Source organism: Molossus molossus, unplaced genomic scaffold (genome assembly GCF_014108415.1).
Source record: "Molossus molossus isolate mMolMol1 unplaced genomic scaffold, mMolMol1.p scaffold_m16_p_22, whole genome shotgun sequence".
In the NCBI taxonomy this organism is placed as follows: domain Eukaryota; kingdom Metazoa; phylum Chordata; class Mammalia; order Chiroptera; family Molossidae; genus Molossus; species Molossus molossus.
This window is the reverse complement of record NW_023425358.1, coordinates 35,617,341-35,633,102: the sequence shown is the minus strand read 5'-3', so window position 1 is coordinate 35,633,102 and position 15,762 is coordinate 35,617,341. Positions and strand designations below refer to the sequence as shown.

Here is a 15,762-nt window from a genome sequence, read left to right as displayed (position 1 = left end):
CCGCCCCGGAGTCGCGGTATTGGGCCGTTTGGGTTTCGGAATTCCCTTGGATCCAGCCACTGGTACCGGGTCGGCGGGGGCCGGCGGAGCCCGTGCTTGGCGGCGAAGGCAGGGGGCGGTCAAGATGGGGGGGCGGAATCATCTTCCTCCACCTAGGAGGGAGGCGGGGCGGAGAGCGGCGCTGGAGAGCGAGGTGGGGGAGGGAGGAAGTCACGTGGGGCGCGCGGCGCGCGCGGCGCCTCCTCCGTCGCCCCGCCCCCTCCCCTCCCGGCGGGGCGGGGGGGCGAGGGGGAGGGGCGTTAAGATGGCGGCGGGGAGGTAGGCAGAGCCAGACGCCGCCGCCGCCGCCTGTGGGTCTTCACGCTCTCGCCGCCCGGGGGAAGCTGTACCGGCGCCGCACCCCGCGGAGGAAGTAAGTCCCGCCCCGGACCCCCTTCAGCGCCGACGCCCGCTCTCGCGGACAGCCGCCCACTCCCGCCGTGCTCGGGGGGCGGTGTGGGGCCGGGCTGGGGGCGCCACCTCAGCCGCGTTTGGGGCCTCCGTCGCCGGCCCTGGGCTGCTCGTCGCGCGGCCCTCGTGGGCACGGTCCCCGCGGCGGCCCCTCCGCGCTCGCTTCCTCCGCCCGTCAGCGCCCGGCCCTGCGGGCGCCGCGCGTGGGGTTGTCGGGCCCCGGGGCCCCGCTGTCCCGGGCCGGAGGCACCCGCTCCGCGCCGGGGGGCCGGGTGTGCGGACGCCGGCTCCCGTGAGCCCCCCGTTCCACGGCCGCGCTGCGAGGTCCCGGACCCGCAGGAAAGTGAGCTCCGCGAGCCTCCAGAAGTCCTCTTGCCGGAGGGTCGCGCGGGTTTAGGGCGAGTGCGGGAGACGGGGTGTCCCCGAGCTGCACCCCGCAGCCGCGGCTGCTGCCTGCCTCGCTCTCGGGGCTGCGGGGACGGCGCGAGGGCACGTGGGGACCACCCTCGCCTCCCCGGGTCCTGCGGTGGATTCTGCGTCCCTCCCGCGCGCCCGCCCAGACCCTGCGCATCAGCTGGCGGGGAAGCGGTTGGGGAATTTGCCTACTTTGAGAGTGTTTGTCGGAACTGGACCCCGAAGTTCCCCGAGCCGGCGCGTGCGGGTGGTTTCCCAGGGGCGTGTGGGGCCGGAGCCGCGCGGAGATGGGGATGTTCCTGCGCTGGCGATTGTTTCTTTGCTGACCCTGGCGTCCAGCTCCTCCCCTTCCCACCCGGCTTTGTGCTGCTGTTTGTTAGTGTTTGCGGACCGCTAACTTGATCCTCACACAGAGAAGCTCTTTCTGTGCGTGCTCCTCGGACTGTGGGAGGCTTTTGTTTTGGGGAACCGCTGGGGGGGGGGGGTGAGAAACGTGGGGAAAGAACGGGCGAGGAAACGAGAGTCGAGCAGAGCAACGTTTTTTAATCCATTGAATTGCGCAGCCAATTGTAACCGCACCCGGAAGTTTGTACTGAACACGTGTTGATGAGGGGAGATTGAAAACTGGGTCCCCTTTGACCTGGAAAGTTGGTCATGGCAGTTTGTGTCGAGTTGAATGTTTCGTGTGCCCTCGACAACCAGAACTAGAGGCGGAATGGGGCTTCTGACGCCCGGCCAGGGCGGCGGGACACTGTCAGAGCCGGGGTGGCACTGGCGCAGACGGCTGAACGCTCGCGAACGCTCCGACCTGCGACCGTGCGGAGCGATTCCATTTCCCCCGGCTACTTACGACAGTCGGCGCTGGTGGCTTGCAAGCTGTGGGGAAACCATCGTTGCCCAAAAGACAGTTCAGAACTTCTAGGATAAAATGCAGCATTTGCTACTAGCGCCTGGAGTGGGACATTCCTTTTGCCAGCAGAGGAGCATTTTATTTTGATGCTAAAAGAGGTTTCCGAATTTGACCTTACCAGAGAAGACATCTTTTTCTCGCGTTTCTGCTTTTTATCTCCCTGTTTAACTTTATGCCACTTAATTGTTTTCAGAATTTTAAATGTTTTATGTTAGGTGCTAGGTAAGTGTTAAAAGGGAGGCTTAGTGACTTAGAGTTTATTCATCATTCATTTAATGCTGTTATGTTACACTACTTTACATGTTTTAAAAGCTTCGCTTAAATTACTACTTAAAATCAGGTGTGGGCAATATTAGACCTGGCCAGGTAGGGTTCTTCAGTTGGTTAGTGTCATTTTGATACTCCTAGGTTGCTGGTTCAGTCCCAGGTCAGGGCACGTAAAAAAAATCAGATAATGAATGCAGAAGTGGAACAACAATGATTCTGTTTCTCTGTCACTAATCAATAAGTGAAACTTTAAAAAAGAAACAGGCATTGTGGAGACTTTTGACATGCTTTCATAAAAATTAATTTATTTTTGAGAGGAAGGGGAGCCACCTCCTGAGTGACCTCTTGGTGCATGTGTTGATTCTCAACCACTGAGCCATTTAAAAAAATTTGTTGATATCAGAGTGAGAAAGAGACATAGATTTTTTTTCACTCTCCTTATTTATGCATTCATTGTTTGCTACTTGTATGTGCTAGAGGTTGAACCTCCCACCTTGACTGGCACTCTAACCAACTGAACTAACCCGCAAGAGCTTTACTTGCTTTTTCAAATGATTTGACTCAAACATTTTAGGTACAGATATATTTTGTCCCCCCCCCCCCTTTGGTGAGGGGGAGAGAGAGAGAGAAAACACCAATGGAGAGAAACATAGATCAGCTGCCTCCTGCATGCCCCCTACTCGGGATGGAACCAGCAACCGGGCATGTGCCCTGAGTTCGTATCAAACCGTGACTTCTCTGTCCATGCATGGGACGGGATGGTGCTCAGTCTACTGAGCCACACCGGCCGGGCCATTTTGGCCTTTCTTAGTCTCTGAGCTGAGCTTTGATTTCAGTCCTGCCACCTGTGAAGGAAGGACATGAACACTCAGATCTGAGCAATAGGACTTTTCATGAGCCTCTGTGGTTTCCTATGCTTTGCCTGCTTCAAGTAAAGATACTTTCTGAGAGGAATTGCTTTCATATTAGTAAACAAAATGGTGTAAGGTTTTTGCAGTGTTCTTTGATTTTGCAATGGAGTTGACAGAAGCCCTTTGATGTGGATGAATTTAAGTATTAAGGACCATCTTGGGACAGCACTGAAATTTTCTGTTGATAAAAAAATATAGGATCTTTAAGAGCAGAAACTAGTCTATGAATAAGATAGGGTATAAAACCCATCAAATTAACTTGCTCAATTATTTTTTTGGAGGCAGTATATATAGCACAGAGCATTGACGACCCTCCCCCCCCAACCTTTTTACTGCATATCATGGTAAGAAACATGTTTTACATTGTGACCTAGTACATACATACACACAGAACTGAAAAACTCGGTTTATGAAATGTTTTCTTTCTCTACATGGTGTGCGCTAATTTTCTGTTCTGTGCTGAAATGTGTAAAACTGCTGGTCGTGGTGCACTAAGTTGATTGGCAGCCCATTGTGTTGTGGTCAGCAGTTTGAAAAATAACTGGTATAGGGTTAAGAGGACAGAATCTTGGAGGTACATGGTGTCAGACCTCCTGGGTTTTAATTTATTTTTGTTGATTATGTGTAATACACTTTTCTATTTTGTACTTGTATATGTAATTTGAAGTTTTTATTAATTTATTTTTGTTACATATGTTTTTCCTTTTTACCCCCTAGACACCCTCCTCAGTCCCCACCTCCTGGGTTTTTAATTCTGCCCACTGGTTTTGTTTTTACCTTGTTACAGTTCCTCTGGGCCTCAGTTTCTCATCTGTGAAAAGGGGGTAGTTAGGTAGCACTTACTCATGTGCTGTTTTGAAGGTTAAAAGAAGAAAAATTCAACTAAATACTAAATCTCAAGAAAGCTAGCCATGTGCGTTGTGATGGCAGGTGATCAACTAAGTTGCTTCATTTACCCCACCTGATTCTTATGTTTCTTTTGTGAATCATTTTTGAAACTTTGTTTTTCTCTCTTGCTTTCTTGAGAGAGAGAGAGAGAGAGATGGATGGATGGATGGATGAGGGGGAAGGAGGGGAGAGCAGGGAAAAACTGCAATTTGCAGAAATTGCCATTCAGATGATGCTCTAACCCACTGAGGAAGGGCACCAGGGTTTGAAACTTTGTTTATAATCCACAGATTCCTCTCTGAATCCTTTCTTCTTAAGGCTTTTGCAGTGAGAATGGGGAAGGTATGCTTTTACTGAGCATTTGCTCCCTTGAGAATTAATGTTTAAAAAGAACAAATGAGCCCGGCCCACGTGACTCAGTGGTTGAGGGGTTGAGCCTCCACCCATGCACCCAGAGGTCGCTGGTTTGATTCCCAGTTATGGCACATGCCCAGGTTGTGGGCCAAATCCCCAGTTGGGGGGCCAGCAGGAGGTGGTCAATCTATGTTCTCTCTCATGGATGTTTCTATCTCCCTCTCCCTTCCTCTCTCTAAAATCAATAAAGAAAAAAAAAATACAAGTGGAACCTTGGTTGGTTTGGCTCAGCAGTTAGAGTGTTGGCCCGCTGACCAAAGTGTCTCGGGTTCAGTTCTGGCCAAGGGCACATACCCCTGTTGCAGTTTGTTCCCAGCACTGGTTGGGGTGGTGGGGGAGGCAACCAATCAGTGTGTCCTTCTCACATCATTGTTTCTTTCTTTTTCTCCTCCCTTCTCTCCCTCCCTCCTCCCTCTCTCTGCCTCCCACTCTATGTGAAGATATTTGAGAAAATATGCTCAAGTGAGGATAAAAAATAATAATAATTAATAAATAAGAACTACAAATGAGCTTGACCGGCTTAGCTCATCAGTTAGAGCATTGGTCTGAGGACTGAAGGGTCTCCTGTTAGATTTATGGTCAAGGGTATGTATCTGGTTTGCAAGTTTCGTCCCAGACCCTTGGTCTGGTGGTGGAGGAGGAAATCAATCAATGTGTCTCACATCAATGTTTCCCTCCCACTTAAAAAATATACTCTGGATAGGATTAACAAAGGAAAACAAATGATATTCTTTTAGGTAAAGAAAATCCTCTTTAATGAACTTTATATCGACCTTTTTTCTTCTTGTGTTCTCAGTGAACCAGCACTCAGTAGACAGTACTTGTTTGTTTTTTGTGTTTTTTATTAATCCTCACCCAAGGATATTCTTTTATTTATTTTTCAATGGCATGGGAGTAGGGGAGGGAGAGAGTGGGGTGGAGGCATCGATGTGTGAGAGGCACATTGGTTCATTGTCTCCTGGACCAGATCTGGACCAGGACTGGGATGGAACCCGCAACCCAGATACGTGGCCTTGACTGGGAATTGAACCCAGGACCCTTTGGTCTTGGGCTGATGATCTAACCACTGAACCAAACCGCCAGAGGTTAAATACTTGATGTACTGTATCAGCGAAATTTAGTGGATTATTCTTCTTCAAATTCTTAAACTCTGTCAGTCATCACATCTGGGCTGCGTAAAAGACAAATTGAAGCTGAATCAAAAATCAGACGTGCTTAGCACTATTAAATAAGGAGAAAAACCTTTTTAGTAGTTTTGGCAGAGATACTTGCTAGGTGATATTTTTTGTGTACATTTAAGAGCATACATCAGTGTCCCCAAGATGCTAACTGATTAACTGGATAAACTGGATGTATGATCCTTTAAGTAAAAGGGGAACTAGTATTTTATAGAATACATTTGGAATTAATTATTGAATAGATTATCAACAGATAGTTTGTATTTTGGGATATAAAGTGTTGCATCAGAAATATGGAGGAAGATATTTTTTGGACATGATACTAATATCAAAATGATAGTGTCTAACATTTATTTCAGGTAGTACAGCAATCTTATGAGGTAGGTTCTATTGTATTTCCATTTGAAGATGAGGAAACTTAGTCATAGATATTACTTGACTGTTTTATACTACTATTGGGTGATGTAGCCAGTGTTTGAACCCAGATACTCTACTTAACTACATCATCTTCTCAACCTTTGTTGTGGCTGCTGCCACTGCAGACACATCCTTGGGATCTGGCCAGAGCTTCAAGCTATAAAGATCAGTTTTAGGTCTCAATAAGAGAAACCTTGTCCTTGTTGATAGGTTTCAGTGTTGGTATTCTCAGTGGGAGTAGTATCCTTTAATTCTTCAGATTGGCTGTTGTTTGCTTGGGATTCTTTTCCTACCAAGGATGGCTCTTAGTTTCTCTCTTCTGTCTTTGTTTCTTATGTATCATTATTGTTTTTATAGTGTACTATTTTGTAATAGGTGGTTATTTTCAAATGCATCTATGGTAATAATGGAGCCATTATTTATTTTTTTATCCTCATTGAGGACATTTTTGCATTTATCTTTAGATAGAGCAGGAGGGAGACAGGGAGAGAAACATCGATGTGAGAGACTCAGACTGGTCGCCACTCACACGACCCCAACCGGGGCCGGGAACAAACTACAACCGATGTACGTGCCCCTGTGCCCCTACCAGAAACCGAACCAGTCCAGGGCTGACACTCTAACTGCTGAGCAAAACCGCAGGAGCTGTTTTTTTTATCCATTGAGATAGAATCACTGCTGTTAGTAACTTTGGGGATTGTTAGATTGCTACATGTTGAATGTCATCTGAGGACTATGAAATCTTATGTAGACACATTGTAACAACGTTCTCTTACTCCTAACAGTATTTGCATTTTTATTGTACTTAGTGGGTTCAAAGTGAAAATATTGTTTTCCCTCTCAGGAGTAAATCCTACTTATTAGTAAAGTGAGGAGAAGGTTGGATAATATACCTTTTAAGGGCTTTCAGCTGAGCACTGAAATTCCATGAGTCTGTAAAAGTTTCAGAATAAGAATATGATTAAATATTAAGGGTTTTGTCTAATGAAGTTAGAGAATAGCACAGGAGTTTCTTCTCTATCCTTTTTTCTCCTCCTCTGCAAAAAAAAAAAAAGTACCTAGTTGGCTAACAGAAAGTTTCCCTAGATTTATTTGCTTGTGTATAAAATGTATATAAAGTTAAAGTGGCTTTTATAAATAGCTTGTAAAAGAAAATGTTATTTAGAGACATTATCAATACCAGGTTACTACTCAAATCAGAGGTGTCTAATTGTCGTTCCTATGAATGAATTTTGAGTAGGTCACTGAATTGTTGCCATCATTTCTTGTCTGAACACCAACAAGTTTCTCCCCAAAAGCTTTCCCTTCCATGAGTTAATGATGTTTCTGTACTTTTCAGTATAAATAGACAAGGCTTGATGTGCATCTGATGGATTAATGGGTCCTGTGACCTCGAAGGGTTGTCTGGTCTTGGTTTAGGAATCACTGGTTAAAACAACGTGCTTTTGTTTCTAATGTAAGTAAACTCTCTCCAGTATTTACTTTTATTTAAAAATTTTTTTTCTTATTGATTTTAGAGAGGAATAGAGAAGGAGAGAAAGACAGAGAGAGAGACATCATTGAGAAAGAACATCCATTGGCTGTCTCCTGCATGCCCTACTGGGGATCTAGCCCACAACCTGGGCATGTGCCCTGACCGGGAATTGAACTGGTGACCTCTTGGTGCATCGGTCAACGCTCAACCACTGAGCCACACTGGCTGGGCTCCAGTATTTACTTTTAAAATACGACATTTTGATAGTTTCAAGTTCTATTAATTTAGGTCAAAATTAGCCATAGCAAGTGGGCCAAGACTTCTTTTTCCCACAGGTCCTAATGAAGATTTTTATGGATTGAAAATGTTTTCTAAAGCATTGGTTTAGCTCTGTTGGTACATATTTGTACTGTGTACCAGGACAATTTGTAAAGTATGGTCAATTATGTCCATATCAGAAAAATGGAGCAGCTTGGCCCATAAACTGAGAGTTCCTGGTTTGATTACCACTCAGGGCACATGCCTGGGGTTTTGAGCTCAATCCCCAGTAAGGGGGTTGCAGGAGGCAGCTGATCGATTTGTGTCTCTTCTCTCTTCCTTCCTCTTTTGCTGAAATAAAAATTCCCTCCTTCAAAATATTTAGAAAAAAAGAAAAACAGACCAACTTTATTTTAAATGCATGTTGGGACATTTCTGCTGTTTGTCTCTGACATTTAGTTCCTTCATACTATTTTCATCTTGTTGCCTAGTACTCCATCCCCTTCCAATTTTAAGTTAAGTGTTGAAATGTTAGGGTTACCAACATTGACTTTTTGATCTAGTCATTGAAAAGAGAATAAATGGGCTTTAAAGATCCAGATGTGAGTGGGTGATATTGACCAGGTAATTTAAGCTTTTTGAGCCACAGTTTCATTTTGCTTAGAGTTGTGGGCTTGTGATGTGTATGAAGAGCCTAACACTGTCAGACATGTAAAATGTACTCAGTTATTGTCAAATTGTTTTTATTTTTTTAATATACACTGGCCAGGGCTGGGCTCAACCTTTTTTTTTTTCTGTTTTTACCCGAGGACATTTTTCCGTTTTTTGTTCAGATAGAGTGGGGGAGAGAGAGAGAGAGAGAGAGAGAGAGAAACATCAATGTGAAAGGGACACATTGAATGACTGCCACCCACACGACCAACCAGGGCTGGGGACAAACTGCAACCAAGGTACGCGCCCTTAGCGGGAACCGAACCTGGGTCTCTGTGGACTGCAGGCCAACGCTCTAACCGCTGAGCAAAACCGGCCAGGGCCGGGCTCAACCTTTGATTATTTTCTCTTGTCTTAACTCTAATCGTTCATCAATTCATCCTCGCCCCCTTCCCTATGCCCATGCCCGTGGTCTCCCTTCCATTTCGGACTTTTATTTAAACCTGGTCCTGAGGATTCTCCTTCCTAAATACCTTGGAATCCATTCCTCCTTCTCTGTCTTTATACCCTGCTATTGTAGTACATGGACTCTCTCCTGGTGGCTGTGGCAGTTTCGTATGGCTCCTCCCTGCTTTTGATCTTAAAGGGTGACAACGGCTTTCATGCCTCTGTGGGTTTGAAGACACTGTCTAGAAGATTCTTGCCCACCTAGTGATTTCTTCCTTGACACTCAACTTCATTGTTGTCTTCATAACCTCTCTCCCTAGGCAAAAGTCCAGCATTTCCTTCGGTTCCCACAGCATTTTGTAGACATACTCTTGCTGTGATTTACATACTTTGCTGTCTTTTTATCTTAATTTTAATTTTTGAATTTGTGGGGATCAGAGACTATTCCTTTTTGCCTGACATGCTGCAGATTCTTCATAAATATTGAATGAATGGATCTTGTAGAAAATGTTTGTTTATATTTAGAAGAGAATTGTCATTTTAAGTTTTTCACGTTAATGTTTAATATTTTGTTCTAAGGATGGTGGAGCCAGGGCAAGATTTACTGCTTGCTGCTTTGAGTGAGTGTGGAATTAGTCCAAATGACCTCTTTGATATTGATGGTGGAGATGCGGGGCTTGCAACTCCAACACCTACCCCTTCGGTTCACCAGGTAAGAGTTATCCAAAGCCTCTGTAAAAAGTAGGTTTTTTTCTTAATTTAATTCGACTTTAAAAAGTAGGTATTATTAAGCCGTAATTTTAAATATGCATGTGAAGGTTATTTTTATGTTGAGTATTAGTCTTCATTCATGAGGGGGGAAATAATTTGCTATGAAAATCAAGACATTTTTTTGGTTTGCTATCTTTGTATGTAAAATAAGAGATGGATTGATTAGCGTTGTCTGGGAGGATAGTTAATCTTTTTAATAGTTGTCTCTGTGTACTTTATAGAACATTTTTCTGAGGTTTCACTAAATACGTTTTCTGAAAGCAAAAGTAAGATTCTGGTATTACTGTAATTTTGTTAAGCTGTTATGCTTGCAGAGATTGTTTCCTTTTACCTGGCATCTGTGATTTTTACATTCAAATAGAATGTAAAGCTTAACATTTTTTTGTTTTAATGAAATAACTACATCTCTTCTTGAAACGGAATTCACTGAATCATTCTTTGTTTTTCTTGATGTTGTTTTCTGTCCAGTCAGTGCCACTTAGTACGTTAGAACTAGGTTTGGAGACTGAAGCAGCAGTTCCTGTTAAACAAGAACCAGAGACGGCACCTACTCCAGCGCTGCTAAACGTCAGGGTGAGGCTCACTTAGCTCTGGCGTCACTGCTGAAATAGTTGAGGGCTGTGGCAAGAAAGGGGCCTTTCAGGTGGAGCGGTTTTATCTCGCCAGTTCTGCTTGTTATTTTCACTCCCAGCATAGCATGCTGCTCTCACCTCCCACTTTGTCAGTTTCCTTCTTTTTGTAGATATATTGGTCAAAAGATAATTTGGACAAAACATATTTATCTTATTGCAAATGATATAAAATTCATGAAGTAAAAGATAAACTATGTATTATCCCACTGGTATATGTAACTTTTGTGTAATTATCATTGTGCTTTCCTCTGATCTTACCTTACACACAGCAGTTATTAACTTAAGCTTGGTGTAAAATTATTGGAAAATATGGTTAAAATTTGATAACATGATAAATGATTGTTGAGAGTTCTATTTAAAAGTGATAAATAGTATCTGGAAAATTCTTGTTATAGGAGTCATGGAGAGATAACAGTTTGAGGTGGAAAGGAAGTAGCAATGTACTTAAATTTATACAATTATCTCAGTTATGCTTGAGTCAGTCACTTGTAGTCATGGACATACTGTTATCCGTCAAATCTTGACCTTTTTCTTTTTCTTTTTTTTTCTATTTTTGTCCGGCTCTTACTCCTGCCCCATAAAAAATGCTTTATTTTAGGCTGAAAGGTAGCACCCACATTATCCCAATATTTGTAATTTACCTAGTTGGATCATTTGTGTGACAGAGGAATTTAAAGCTCTGGTGGTCTGGTCTTGTTAAGTTTTCCACCTTAGCATAGTCTGTATGATAGCACGCACAGCATTGGACGGGAGTTATAGAACGTTAGTGACGGAGAACGGTCCTCAGAGAACCTGGGCTTCCCGAAGTGATTTACCTACGGTTATCTACTTAGTTGAGACACTGCTGGGATTGTGCATTCTTTCTGTTCTATTTCTTGTGTTATACAGGTTTACTGTACAGGTTTACTTGTGTTATTACAGCTTCCTTAGGAGAGTTCCATTTTGTGTTGGCTCTCTTTGACAATTATATAAAATGTCACACTGCTACTGTACCTTCTTATTCTCAAAATGGTGTGTTTTGGTTTGGTAGTTGATTGTAATCATATTTAATTAAAAATGAAGTGCCAGTGGTTAGGTAAGAATAACAGTCAATTCTAGATGTTAAATGGCCTACTGTGTTTATGATAGAGGCTACATTAGAGAAGAAAGCATTTTCCAGTGACGTGATATATATGGTTTTCTTTTCTAGCAACAGCCTCCATCGACCACAACATTTGTGCTGAATCAAATAAATCAACTTCCGACTTTGGGATCTACAATTGTAATGACTAAAACACCACCTGTAACAACAAACAGGCAAACCATCACTTTAACAAAGTTTATCCAGACCACTGCAAACACACGCCCCACGGTCTCAGCACCAGTAGTACGGAATGCCATGACCCCCGCGCCTTCAAAGGACCAGGTTCAACTGAAGGACCTTCTGAAAAATAATAGTCTGAATGAACTCATGAAGTTAAAGCCACCGGCCAATATTGCACAGCCAGTCGCAACAGCAGCTAGTAAGTCTTCCTGTTTTCAGTGCTGTCAGTGGTTTGCCTTTGCTAAGATGTATCAGTGTCTTTTTAAGGATTTGCTTGGGTCTTAAAAGAATTGGATGTGAAAGCGCTAATAACTTTATGACTCTGTACTCTTAAAATATTTATACAGTTCAAGAGAAGCAAAAATTTAGAATCCTTGTCATTTAGTTTTGAAATGCAGTGTGGAATTACCAAGTGACTTCATTGAAGTTATGAGATCTCGGTTTTATAAATTGTGAATAACTGGTTAACATTTTTCTCAGTCCTTTAAATCAGTGCTTCTCATACTACCTGTGAATCACTTGGGAATCTTGTTCAAAAACAGAATCAGATTCAGTAGGTCTGGGATGGGGCCCAAGATTCTGCCTTTCTAATAAGCTTTTTGGAGGTGCTGTTGCTGGTGGTCCTCATACCATGTTTGAGATTAATAGGCTTTAATCTGATGGTTTGATACTTTTACTCGGACATTTACAGTTTTGTGATTTTGCCTGTCATTGACTTCATTACTTACGGATAGTCACGTTTTTAGTAATTCTCTTTTAAAATACATACTCTTATTGTAAAATAATTCACTATATTTTCTTTGAAGAGAAAACACCCATAATACTTTTTATAACATCTTTATAAAGACATAATTTACTTACCATAAAATTTTCCCATTTGAAGTGTACAATTCAGTGGGTTTTAGTATATTCACAGAATTGTACAACCATTACCACTAGCTAACTTACAATACTTTAAGAAAGGTTTAGATTTAAAGCGAAACAGCCCAACAATGGTTTGATCCCACCTTTTTAGGAATTCATTTATGCATAAAGAATGTAGATATTGTAGTTTTTCTTTCCTGGAGTGGCTTTTTTGTTGTTGCTGCTCATTTATTGAACAAATATTTATTGAGCATCTATGTCAAGCACTGTTTGGGGAATTCTGAGGCTGTGGCTGAGATGAAAACTGTTGAAATCTCTGCCCTCATGGAGTTTGCATTCCAGTGGAGTTACATAGTAAGTCAGGGATATGTGCTCCGGGGAGAAATTGAAAATGGTGTGGGCAGGAAGAGGTTAGCTTTGTATTTGTATACTAAGGTCATTTTTTAAGGTAAAATAGAATTAATATCTTTTTTTTATTTTTTAATCCTCACCCGAGGACATTTTTCCATTTTTTGTACAGATAGAGTGGGAGGGAGAGAGAGGAAGAGATAGAGAGAAACATCGATGTGAAAGGGACACATCGAGTGGCTGCCACCGCACGACCAACCAGGACGACCAACCAGGGCCGGGGACAAACTGCAACCGAAGTACGTGCCCTTAGTGGGAACCGAACCCGGGTCTCTCCGGACCGCAGGCCGACGCTCTAACCGCTGAGCCAAACCGACCAGGGCGAATTAATATCTTTTTAAAAATTTTGACTCTATCAAGTTTTAGTAGTATATTTTTAGAAACTGAAAAATGAGAATTCTTAAGAAGGGATATTCTTTCTTTGTCTTCTCCATTGAACTAAATAGTATTTGAGTCACTCAACTGGTGTGGCTCAGTGGATTGAGCATTGTCCCACGGACTGAGGTCCCAATTCCATTCCTGGTCAGGGCACATGCCTGGGCTGCAGGCTCGATCCCCTTGCCACATTGGGACTGTGCTCTAACCAATTAAGCTAACTAGCAAGGTCCCCAAGGGACATATCTGTAAGAAATGGCTGTCTCCTGGCATTTGTATTGAAATGAACTACCAAATAGTTCTGGGTAAGGTATCTTTTTTTTTGTCTTCACTGGAGGGCATTTTTGCATTCATCTTCAGGTAGAGCAGGAGGAAGAGAGGAACATCAATGTGAGAGAGACACATGGGCTGGTTGCCACCCACACAACCCCAACAGGGGCCAGGGACTAACAGCAACAGAGGTAGTGCTATTAGCGGGAACCGAACTTGGTACTGTGTTGTGTGGCCCTATGCTCTAACTGCTGAGCCAAATTGGCCTGGGCTAAGGTGTCTTTTTATAAATAGCTTTCAAATTTTCTGTGCACATTTCCTTTTTTAAAAAAAAATGTTTTTATCTTTATTTATTTTAGAGAGAGAGGAAGGGAGAGGGAGAAAGAAACATCGATTGGCCGTCTCCTGCATGCCCCCTACTAGGGATCGAGCCCATGCCCTGGGTATGTGCCCTGACTGGCATTTGAACCGGCGACCTCTTGGTGCATGGGTCAGTGCTCAGAATGCACTGAGCCACACCGGCTGGGCTGCATATTTCCTTTTAAGTTACTTGTTTTCTTTCTTTTTTTTCTTAAATCCTCACCCAAGAATATTCTTTTTATTTTATTTATTTATTTATTTATTTATTTATTTATTTATTTATTTATTTATTTTATCCTCACCCGAGGACATTTTTTCCATTTTTTGTTCAGGTAGAGTGGGAGGGAGAGAGGAAGGGAGAGAAAGAGAGAAACATCGACGTGAAAGGGACACATCGAGTGGCTGCCACCCGCACGACCAACCAGGGCCGGGGACAAACTGCAACCGAGGTACATACCCTTAGCGGGAACCAAACCCAGGTCTCTCTGGACCGCAGGCCGACGCTCTAACCGCTGAGCCAAACCGGCTAGGGCCCCAAGAATATTCTTATATTTATCTTTAGACAGAGTGAGAGGGAGGGAAAGAGAAACATCGATTGGTTGCCACCCGCATGACCCCACTGGGGCTGGGGACAAACTGCAACCACTTGGCCGGAATAGAACCTGGGACTGTTTGGTCTGCAGACTGACGCTCTAACCGCTGAGCCAAACCAGTCCGGGCTAAGTTACCTGTTTTCTAAGGTTAAGTCTTACCTTCATAATGGAACACAGCTTTTAATGTTTTCATCCTTATACTTAATTAAGTTAGTGAAAAGCAGTTTGGTATTTCTGGGTTTCTGAGGTGGGTAATTTTTTCCCCCTTTATTAATTTGAGAGAGAGAGAGGAAGTGAGAGGGAGAGAGAGTAACGTTGATGAGAATCGATTGGCCGCCTCCTACATGCCCCCCTTTGGGAACTGGGCCCGAAACCTGGGCATATATCTTGACTGGGAATCGAACCGGTGACCTCTTGGTGCTACACCACTGAGCCACACCAGCCAAACTGAAGTGGGTAAATTTTACTGAATTAAAAAAAAAAACTATAGGAAAAGAAATTGAGATTTTGTTCTAAAATATAAATTGATTCTCCCCTTCAGCTGATGTAAGCAATGGTACAATAAAAAAAGAGTCTTCTAACAAAGAAGTAGCAAGAATATGGATAAATGACATGAAAATGAGGAGTTTTTCCCCAACCATGGTGAGTTTCAAAGCTGTGTCTGTGTGGTGTGAAAGTCGCTCGGCTAAAGGGTTCTCAGCAACCCTCAGAAAACTGTTGTGGGTGAAGGTGGGCTACTCTGCTATATAAACTAATGACTAAGCATTTGACTTCACTTGAATAAGCTAATATATACTAAACAAGATGGTTAAAACTTGCATAGTTGATAAGATAGATGTAGTGTTATATGAAGTACTGGCATCTTTTTATTGTGCATCTCCTCTGATTGGGAAGAAGGGTGGAATCAAGTATTTGGTAATGACGTTCATTGTAGGATTGAACCTGCATGGTTAGCTGTTTCTATGACTTGTCAGATCATGTAATGGTCTGGGTGTAAGTAATTACATCATCATCTTTTTCATACATTTAGCAATGCAATATGTTTAGAGTTCATTGCTTCTATTCATTTATTTAATGTGCTTTGTATAATACTGAGTGTGTGTGGTAGGTTTCTGCTAGAAGTGTGCTACATGGCTCCCCTTGAATAAACATGTAGTGTGACAAACACATTTTTTAAGTAAGCAGGTACAGTCAAAGGTACATTTTGATGCTTGCAACAAGGGTTTTAAGTTTGGAAGACAATGAGATCTTGAACTGGAAAGACTTCATTTTATAGAGGAGGTGTGATGAAGTTTGGGTGTTGAGTGTGGACAGAACTCTAGAGGGCATTTTAGGAAGGAAACAAAGCATTAATAGGTACAGAGGAGGTGGTGGCCATGTGCTTAGGTGCCACAAAGCCAAGACGTGTGGCTTGCAGGGAGATGGAGAGGTTTATTTGGGTTTTGTGGAGGGTCCTGAGTTGAGTTTGAAGGACTTTGGAGTTGTTGATGCAGCCTGGAAGTGGAGG

General features: G+C 43.1%; 1 protein-coding gene across 3 annotated transcripts in view; it reads left to right on the top strand.

Annotated features, from left to right (window-relative positions):
• Positions 1–319: 319 nt before the first annotated feature.
• Positions 320–15,762, top strand: part of SBNO1 (strawberry notch homolog 1) — a 62,495-nt gene continuing 47,052 nt past the window's right edge. The window contains exons 1-6 of one of the 3 annotated variants that reach the window (XM_036276398.1): positions 3,228–3,296; positions 7,189–7,305; positions 9,259–9,391; positions 9,919–10,023; positions 11,272–11,584; positions 14,797–14,897. In XM_036276398.1, coding sequence (XP_036132291.1) covers positions 7,304–7,305; positions 9,259–9,391; positions 9,919–10,023; positions 11,272–11,584; positions 14,797–14,897 — 654 coding nt within the window. In that variant the 5' untranslated portion in view covers positions 3,228–3,296; positions 7,189–7,303. Of the gene's footprint in view, positions 413–3,222; positions 3,297–7,188; positions 7,306–9,258; positions 9,392–9,918; positions 10,024–11,271; positions 11,585–14,796; positions 14,898–15,762 lie in introns of those variants that run through there. The other 2 variants (XM_036276399.1, XM_036276400.1) reach the window with 2 other exon arrangements.